This window comes from Tiliqua scincoides, chromosome 5 (assembly GCF_035046505.1).
Source record: "Tiliqua scincoides isolate rTilSci1 chromosome 5, rTilSci1.hap2, whole genome shotgun sequence".
In the NCBI taxonomy this organism is placed as follows: domain Eukaryota; kingdom Metazoa; phylum Chordata; class Lepidosauria; order Squamata; family Scincidae; genus Tiliqua; species Tiliqua scincoides.
The window spans coordinates 125415598-125425152 of NC_089825.1; the positions used below are offsets into that span (position 1 = coordinate 125415598).

General features: G+C 46.2%; 1 protein-coding gene across 1 annotated transcript; it reads right to left on the reverse strand.

The window, feature by feature from the left end:
- Nucleotides 1–1209: 1209 nt before the first annotated feature.
- LOC136652036 (zinc finger protein 345-like) lies at nt 1210–5934 on the reverse strand. Its single transcript, XM_066628859.1, has 2 exons — nt 5871–5934; nt 1210–4089 (listed from the first exon to the last, which is right to left on the reverse strand). Exon 2 carries the CDS (start codon nt 4037–4039, stop codon nt 1934–1936), a length of 2106 nt encoding a protein of 701 aa, XP_066484956.1. The 5' UTR covers nt 4040–4089; nt 5871–5934; the 3' UTR covers nt 1210–1933.
- Between the last annotated feature and the right edge of the window lie 3621 nt (nt 5935–9555).

The window sequence follows — 9555 nt, forward strand, 5'->3', positions numbered from 1 at the left end:
CTAGAAGCAAGTTTCAGGGAACTACAGGACACTGTATATATAAAAGCCGTCTCATTCTGATCCCGCAGCATTGGAATATATTTTAACCTGCAGAGCAGCAGTGGAGATCCCTGGACTAAATCTGTCCCTTTGGACAAGAGCAGGGAACAACCAAAATGTGAGAGAGGAGACCTGGGTTGAAATCCCAACTCAGTCACAAACAAAGTTTACTGGGTAACCTTGTCCTGATCACCAACTTTCTGCTTTAACCTACCTTACAGGGTTATGCTGGCGATTAAAGATAGGAAACCTCCATGTGCTATTTTCCTGATTTCTTTTTGAGAGTGTGATAATAAAAATGCTGGGAATATTTAGTACTTTACAAGACAGGACGGTGGCACAACAGGACATTGGCAGAGGCACCTGGAGAAGTGACAAACAACGGCTTCACCTTTTTCTGGCTTCCAAGAAATCTAGTTGCTGACCAAGCGTTGACACCCTTCTGTGTGTATGCAGTCAGAGACCACTACTAAGCAATTCAATTATATTCTAATGCCATTTAAAAATCCTCCACAATTAAAGGTGAAATAGGAATCCATATCTCTGCCTCATTCTGAGTACAGAATTTGGAAGTGACAGTTATTCTGCAAAAAAGAACCTTGTCCCAGGTTGCAAAGGATTTTTTTTTATAAAAAAACAGCTGTTTGAGTTGGGCTAAGAAGCAAGGAAAAAACCATCTTGGCACAGAAGCTCTGGCAGATTCATAGACACTTTCTTTTAAGGGTGATTTTAAGAGTTAATTTTATTTTCTCTGTAAACCGCTTTGTGAAGTTTCAGTTGAAGAGCGGTATATAAATAGTTATTATTATTATTAATTCGTCCAGAACTGCATTAAACAACCTTCTGTGTCCCTTTGCCCTCACAGGAGCCTTGAATTTTTTAATTAACTTATTTCTCACCATCAGGCTTACTAACAGGTCTCTAGAAGTGCACAGAAGTTTAGGAACTGGCATCCAAGCTCTGCGGGTTGTAAGCCTGTTGCTCTAAATTCTTAAATTTCCCACAAATCTTCACTGTGATCCCATGGCTACATGGAATCCTCACTGCAGATTTTTAAATTACTTTTCCCATTTCTATTTTTTTTAAAGCCCATGCATTTAAGAAACACACATACACACAAAATCAAAATCTGTGTACTATATAAAAAGATGTATTTGCAAACCCAAACAAAGATATAACAACTCAGCAGGTACGAGGCAGAGGAGGGGTTCTTGAGAACATACTTGGCTCAGTTTTTCTCCAAAATAATCTAGACTACCCTCTCAGAGCAGAGTATGGAATCCAATTGTCAAGGACCCCGACATTTCAAAAATAAATCATAACATATCAACAGTAATATGGAAGTTAGTTAACTGCTGGTTATCTTTGCATCCAAGGATGACAATGGAGTTGAACAGACCAGAATAGAGGGAAGGGAGACAAATGTCAAGGTTGTCTCTTCTCACTCTCAGAACGGAGTAGAATTCAACAGTGACCCAGGATCTGGGCTGAAGACATGCAAGGACAGCCACCTTGCTGTAAGGGAGGGGTGTAGGTGAGATGCACTGTAATGGGAATTGAGACTCCTGTCTTTTACCTGTTCTTTTTAACTCACAACTTACCACACTGTCACCAACTATCTTTTCACATTGGTAGTTTCAAAGCACTCTCACTTGGAGTCAAAGAGTTGAAGTGCATGAGGTACAGTGGTTCATACCTACATGCCTCTCGCCTGAAATCCCTTCCCAAACACGGGGGTTGGTTGAGATCACACACCGACATTGCTTTAGGTCCCTCACAAAATGGAACTCCACACATGCCCTTTATCACTGCAACACTGATATAGGGCAGAACTGTGGTATTTAAGACAGGCTTGCAGGGCTAAGCCATGCTCAAGTCTTGTGCTTATCCCCCTTCACAAGTCTTTTGGACTGCCCATGTCAGCACATGCCCCATGGGCTTCATCTGCACCACCATCAGCACCAGGCAAGAGGCGATGTACATGCCGATGGGAGTCCAGGTGCCCCTTCTTGCCAAAGGACCGTCCGCAGTCTACACACTCGTAAGGGCGTTCACCGGTGTGCTGCCTCTGATGCTCCATGAGATGGGTGCTTTGGGTGTAGCTCTTTCCACAGTCCCCACAAACATATGGACGCTCGTGGGTATGTACCAGTCGGTGCCGAGACAGATTGGAGCTTCGCCCAAAGGCCTTGCCACAGTCTGCACAGGCATAGGGGCGCTCCCCACTGTGAACCCGCCCATGGGCCAGCAGGTCAGAGCTCTGCCCAAAGGTCTGGCCACACTCATCACACTTGTAAGCCTGTTGAGTTGTTGGAAGGTGGGAACGGCGGTGTCGGGCCAATATGGCGGCTTCTGTGAAGGATTTGCCACAGTAACTGCAGACGTAGGGCCGCTCGCCACGGTGTGTGGCTTGGTGCTGCTCCAAGTCTATCAGCTCCACAAAGCGTCGCCCACATTCCCCACAGCGGTGGGGCCTGACACTGCCTTCAGCGTGGGTGACATAATGCCGAGTCAAATCAGGCCGTCGGGCAAAACGCCGTCCGCACAAGGAGCAAGCAAAGGGGCGTTCGCCAAGGTGATTTCGTCTGTGCTGCAGGAGGTTGGAGCTGGTGCTGAACTGATGGCCACAGTCCAGACAACTGTATGGCTTCTCCCCCGTGTGAGTTCGGAGATGCTGGACTAGAGTAGGGCGGCCAGCAAAAGCTTTGCTACAGTACTGGCAAGAATATGGACGCTTTCCTGAATGAACTTGGCGGTGGTTGGCTAAGGCAGAGTTCTGCCGGAAAGTCTGCCCACATTCTGTGCAATGGTATGGCCGTTCCTCTGTGTGGATTCGCCGATGCTGAGACAAAGTTGTGCGGTGCCCAAATGACTGACCGCAGTCAGGACAAGAAAATGGCCGCCCATTGACATGAATCAGTTGGTGCTTTGTTAGGATTGAAAGGTCCGCATAGGCCTTACCACACTCCCCACAGACATAAGGCCTCTCACTTGTGTGAAGGGCCCTCTGGTGGCGAACCAATGCTGATCTGACCCCAAATGCTTTGCCACACTCACTGCAAACGTATGGACGCTCACCCCGATGGGCTCGGAGGTGACGTACAAGGGCTGAGGACTGTCGGAAGCGGCGCCCGCACTCCGTACAAGCATAGGGAAGCTCTCCAGTGTGGATAAGGCAATGACGGACAAGGGCTGAATGGCTGGCCAAGCTACGGCCACATTCACTGCAGATATGGCGTGGTTTTGCGGGTTGTTGCTCAGTAACCAGTTCCTCCGCAGGTACAGCCCACCCCACAACTGCCTCTTCATCAGATTCATTCCCTGAAAAAGAGCCCTGCTGACAGGGGATTTCTTCAGGTTCATCCCCACTGGATCCCTCCCTTAATGGAGATCCACCCTGGAAAACAATTGCCTCAGTTTCTCCTCCAGTGGATGCTTCTCCCAGGGCAGCTTCTCCCCAACAAAGAGCTTCAGTTTTCTCCCCATCGGATTCCTCTGGGTCAAGGATCATCTCACCATCAACCGCAATGGATATTTTCTCTATAGGGCTTTCATCCCCATAACCAAGGTCCTTCATTTCATCCTCCTCAGAGTTTTCACTTTCCAGGGATTCCTTGGCAGCAAATCCACCACCTCTCAGCAGCTCCTTTGGGTAACAGATTAGCTCTGTTTCTTCCCCAAGTAAATTCTCTCCTCTGGGAACCTCCATCTGTGCAGAAAACTCCCCGACATCCTCTAAATCAGATGCGCGCACAATATCACTGTTTCCTTCTCTGCATACAACCCCTTCCTCCTCAAGAAAGACCACAGAGCTGCTACTGGAGGCCTCCTCCCAGTTAGACACTTCTCCATGTTGCAAGCTCCCTCCTGACCATCGTTGGGTCTCCCACTCTCCATTCATCCTGCCTTGACATTCCTCCTCAGAGGGCACTGTAGACAGATGGGCGTCTTCAACAGGATAAGGGTGCGTCCCATGAAATCTTGGCAGATGGTGATCCATTTCACATTGGAGATGGATCTCCTCATTCTCAGTTATAATCCCAACTTCCCCTGGGTGAGGAAATGAATGAGAAGGGAAAGAACAAAGTTGAAAAACACAATTCACACCTGGAAGGGCCATCAACTTTGCTGAATGGGCTAATGCAGTACATCAGTTCTTATGACAGTGAATTTGACTGTCCTGATTAGAATGAACGGACCTATCACTGAGATGAATGGTTTGACAAGAAGGCTGAATGTTCCTCAGTGGATCCAGTCTTTGGAGCGCAATATCCCTGAGAAGTTGAAGGGACATCTAAGAGGATATTTTGCACTTTAAATCTGGACAGAGAGAGAGAGAGAGAGACAGAGAGAGCACTAGCAGTTTGGGTGAAGGCAATGCATCCTGGGGTAGGTGTGAGAGAGGGAGTTGCTCTCTTTGGGAACCTGATGCGGGACGAGAAATTGCAGTGTCTATTTTTGCAATCTGCTTGCTCCCAAAGTACCCTGCATCTATATTTATAAACAAGCAGATATTATAAAGATTCCCCAGTTTCCAGTTCTCACACTGGTCCAAATTCTCCAGGGCTACCCTTTGACTTCTCACAGCTTGAGGAAGTGGGGAATTCTTAACATTACATGATGGTGCTCCCAAGCAGCACTGAGCACTGACATCTAGAGCCTCCAGCCCAGTTGTCCAAACACAACCAGAGTTGTGCTTGTGGGATGGGGGAATGGGGGTCCATTTAAGTGTGTGGTTTATTTCTTGGGCTGTGTTTGTGCTTGGACAAGTCCTGGACATTTGAGCCCATTCATTTATTCACTCATCTAAGTTCCATCTCTAATGTATTTATTTGAATTTTATATTTAATTTTTTTTTTACGGCTCTCGACACTGTGCCAGATATTTGATGCGGCCCTTCAGCCGAAAAGTTTAGATATCCATGCTCTAAAGATATTAAGCTTGAGTTCCTAAATTTCTTATGTCTTAAATGCTCAGAGCAGGTAGCTTCTCTCTCTACCCGTCACACATAAAATACACAAACAGCCCTGCTGGATCTGAATAAAGGTTCGTCTAGCCCAGAATCCTGTTCCCAGCAGGGGCCACTCAGGTAGCCCATAAGAAAGGCATGAAGGCAAGGGCCTTTCCTAGCTGTTTACCTTGAATTCAGAGATAGACTGAACGCGTAGGTTCCATTTAGCTATCACTCCCTCCTCTCTTATAACCTTACAGCAACACCAACATGCTCCTTTCTTCCTTTTGTCTTGTCTCATGTTCAAATGCAGAGATAATGTGTATAATTCCAATGCCACCACCCCTTTGCTTGCTTACGTTCCCCCGCCCCAAAAGCTGTGAGGAGAGGATCAGATGCATCAGTGCACAAGTCAGCACCTTAAAGAGGAAACACAAATGTGCATGCATCATAAATGCAAGGCATAAGGCAGTACAACCACCCACACTGATACAGTAAATGCCAGGTCGAAACCCTAAAATAATGCTGGCTCTCATTTTTAGGATGAAGTGCTACCCCCACTTTTACATCCCAAAAGTGTTCAACAATCCAGAATGGGGTGCAGGTGGCCAGCAAGCCTCCAGACTCAGAGAACCCCAGGACGATGCATGCAGGCGATGCATGCAGGCGACTCCTGCCCAATACACTTTACTAAGCAGCACAGCTGATGCATTGGCTGCATATGATCCTGCATGTATGCATATGATCGATATGTAACCTATAGCCAGATCGTCACGAATGGGGAGAAGTCTGTCACATGCATTCATTTAATTCATCGCAGATGAACCATGCAAGAGACCTTGGAGGCGCACAGCTGGGGGGTCCCTGCCACTGCACTCACCCTTCAGATCCAGCCCATCTTCCCAGGGCAGGAGGCGACCAGGATGCAAGCGCGGGACAGGGATGCCGGGACAGACCAGCAAGCAAGTCAGGGCTCCTGAGCCTGCAGCAGCAACGCGCAGGACGAGATGGAAATCATCAGCAACCTCCTTTTTGGAGACACTTTCCTTTGCAAGGAAGGGTGGGAAATGTCTGCTGAACAGCATGCTGGGAGTTGAAGTTTTCTTTTTAACCCCCTTTAAAGAAACAAATTACAATACCTTATCATTCATTATACAGTATTCATCTATCCCCTTTTTATCTCACCTTTCCTACAAGGAGCTCAGGACAGTGAACATGATGTCCCATCCCCTCTCCCATTTTATTGTTACAAATATTTGGATACTACATTTATGCTCACAACAACCATAAGAACATAAGAACAGCCCCACTGGATCAGGCCATAGGCCCATCTAGTCCAGCTTCCTGTATCTCACAGCAGCCCACAGCCCACCAAATGCCCCAGGGAGCACGCCAGATAACAAGAGACCTGCATTCTGGGGCCCTCCCTTGCATCTGGCATTCTGACATAGCCCATTTCTAAAATCAGGAGGTTGCACATACACATCATGGCTTGTAACCCATAATGGATTTTTCCTTCAGAAACTTGTCCAATCCCCTTTTAAAAGCATCCAGGCCAGATGCCGTCACCACATCCTGTGGCAAGGAGTTCCACAGACCAACCACACACTGAGTAAAGAAATATTTTCTTTCGTCTGTCCTAACCCTCCCAACACTCAATTTTAGTGGATGTCCCCTGGTTCTAGTGTTATGTGAGAGTGTAAAGAGCATCTCTCTATCCACTTTATCCTTCCCATGCATAATTTTGTATGTCTCAATCATGTCCCCCCTCAGGTGTCTCTTTTCTAGGCTGAAGAGGCCCAAACGCCGTAGCCTTTCCTCATAAGGAAGGTGCCCCAGCCAGTAATCATCTTAGTCGCTCTCTTTTGCACCTTTTCCATTTCCACTATATCCTTTTTGAGATGTGACCAGAACTGGATGCAATACTCCAGGTGTGGCCTTATCATCGATTTGTACAACGGCATTATAATATTAGCCGTTTTGTTCTCAATACCTTTTCTAATGATCCTAAGCATAGAATTGGCCTTCTTTACTGCCGCCACACATTGGGTTGACACTTTCATCGACCTGTCCACCACCACCCCAAGATCTCTCCCCTGATCTGTCACAGACAGCTCAGAACCCATTAGCCTATATGTGAAGTTTTGGTTTTTTGCCCCAATGTGCATGACTTTACACTTACTTACATTGAAACGCATCTGCCATTTTGCTGCTCATTCTGCCAGTTTAGAGAGATCCTTCTGGAGCTCCTCACAATCACGTCTGGTCTTCACCACTCGGGAGAAGTTTGGTGTTGTCTGCAAACTTTGCCACCTCACTGCTCACCCCTGTCTCCAGGTCATTTATGAAGAGGTTGAAAAGAGATTGAAAACCCTGTGAGGGAGACTTCAGCATACAGTAATCTGGCCCAGGGTCACCCAATGAGCTTCCTGGAGGGTGCACTTAAACCACAGTAGGCCAGGGCAACATTCCATCCCAAGTACCTCTTTTACCAAGCCTCCAGAGGGACTATATCCCAGCCATTTTCAACTGGTGTGCCATGGATGGTCTGCAGGTGTGCCATGGGAGTTTGGGGGAGATTCATTTATTAGTAGGGCAATTGGGGGATGTTAGCCCCCCACAGATAGCATGGTGTGCCTTGTCAGTTGTAAAAAAAACTGATGGTGTGCCTTGACAATTTTAATACTTTGTGTGCCATGAGATGAAAAAGGATGAAAATCACTGCAATATCCAAACAGGAGAAGTTCATGGGTCATTTAGAAACTGCTGAGAAGGTGCAGTATTTTAAATTGCAAATGATTGGGCTAATTGTAAATACAATAGAAGCTTGGACTTTCCAAAATCACTTTTCTTCCTGTAATTGGTTCTTGCATGCACACAGTCTTACAAAGGACTCTTCAGCCTTAGGTAGCAGAAGATGCAATGTTCTCCCCTCCAAAGTAGAATTAATAAGCATATGAGGTCTGAATATGCTTATTACAGTACAGTGTTGATATTCAGTCTTCCTTCCATGGTGGAACTCAAGGTACTCCATAGGCCCTAACCACACACTTGCCAGACCTAGACCTGCTTTGCTTCAACAAGGCGGCCGCTCCTATGCCCTCAGACCATTCTCTGGAAGACAGCAAATCTCAGAGATGAGCCCCTGAGGCCCACATTTTGCACCAGTGCTCAGTCCTGGACTATCCTGCTACAGCTGTGGCCTTCCTTTCAGCTATTTTGAATGAGGGGTTTTTAATTGTATATTTGCTTTGATATTTGTAAACACTTTAGGTTATAATTCTATAGAAAGTTTAATTTGGTTTATCATTATTAGAAAGCAATCAGTCATGGCGATGAAAGCGAATCCAACCCTTACCTGGCATATATTCCTGTGTTTCAAGGTCACCCACTCCTCCACACTTTAGACATTTCTTACCAAACTGGACAAGGTGCCAGGCTGACTGGCCAGCCTGCTAAATTGATTGGGACTCAGGAAAATACGCAGCAATTTCCTAACTGTGGGTCCGGTTACCCACCAATGGGTCATGACCCAATTTTTGTTGGGTCATGAAACTGACAAGGCAAATTAGGCAATGCGCATCAAGGGTTAAACAAGCAGCTAAGGGGGGGGGGGAAGCTGCCTAATCACCATTATAGCCATACCCCTTGGTGTTTATAAATCAGGTAGCAGCTTCCTCTAGGACCTCTAAAAAGTTTGGGGACCACTGAATAGAGATCCCTGACCCACAACACTGTCTCTCTCTGCAGGCCAGGCATTGTAAATACTTCATCTAGTTATGAACCATTAAGCCTCAGGCTCTCCTCAATGGACCAACTCCTTTTCCAGTCCAGGGAGAAGCAAAAGACAAACCTACTTTGAAGGGGGGGGGGAATAGTAATGTCTGGTGTAAACAAGAAAAAATAGCCTGGGAGGGTGTTTCATTCACTAGTTTGGTTTTGCCCCAAGAACAGAAGGAAAGCCTGCTTTTTGCCCCTTTAACTTTAAAAAAAAAAAAATTGCACCATAAGATGAACAAGCAGATTTGGCACTGGACTCCTTCATCCTCTGACCCAGTGCTTCTTACATATTTAGCACTGGGACCCACTTTTTTCTCATATGACAATTACCCAACAAAGCAAATCTCAGATCAACTAAACTCATACAACTGATTTATCAATTAACAGCACAATCCCATGCGACATACTGCTGGGTAAATGTGCATAGGATTGCAGATCGTAGATTTTCATAGGTTTGATCATAACACACACACAGAAAAAATAGTTCAAGTTATTAGAATATGCACTAGGCTAGCCTATCCATGAGGCCAACTGAGGCAGGTGCTTTAGGCAACAGATTGTCAGGGGCACCCATCTCCATCCACTCAACTCACCTCCACTGTTACCCCTCCTCTCACTTCCTGGATTGGCCAAAGTGGAAAATGAAGTGTGGAGGAGAGGAAGTGCTACTAGAGTGACACCTTATTTTGGTTTGATGCCCTGACTGACATTCACAACAGCTTTTCAATTTAAGAGGAAAAAAAGTAAAGAAAGACACCAACACAAAACAATATGAATAAACCAGT

What these genes read in the sequence shown, in the direction of transcription:
- LOC136652036 (XM_066628859.1), bottom strand. Translation starts at nt 4,039, where the DNA reads ATGGATCACCATCTGCCAAGATTTCATGGGACGCACCCTTATCCTGTT.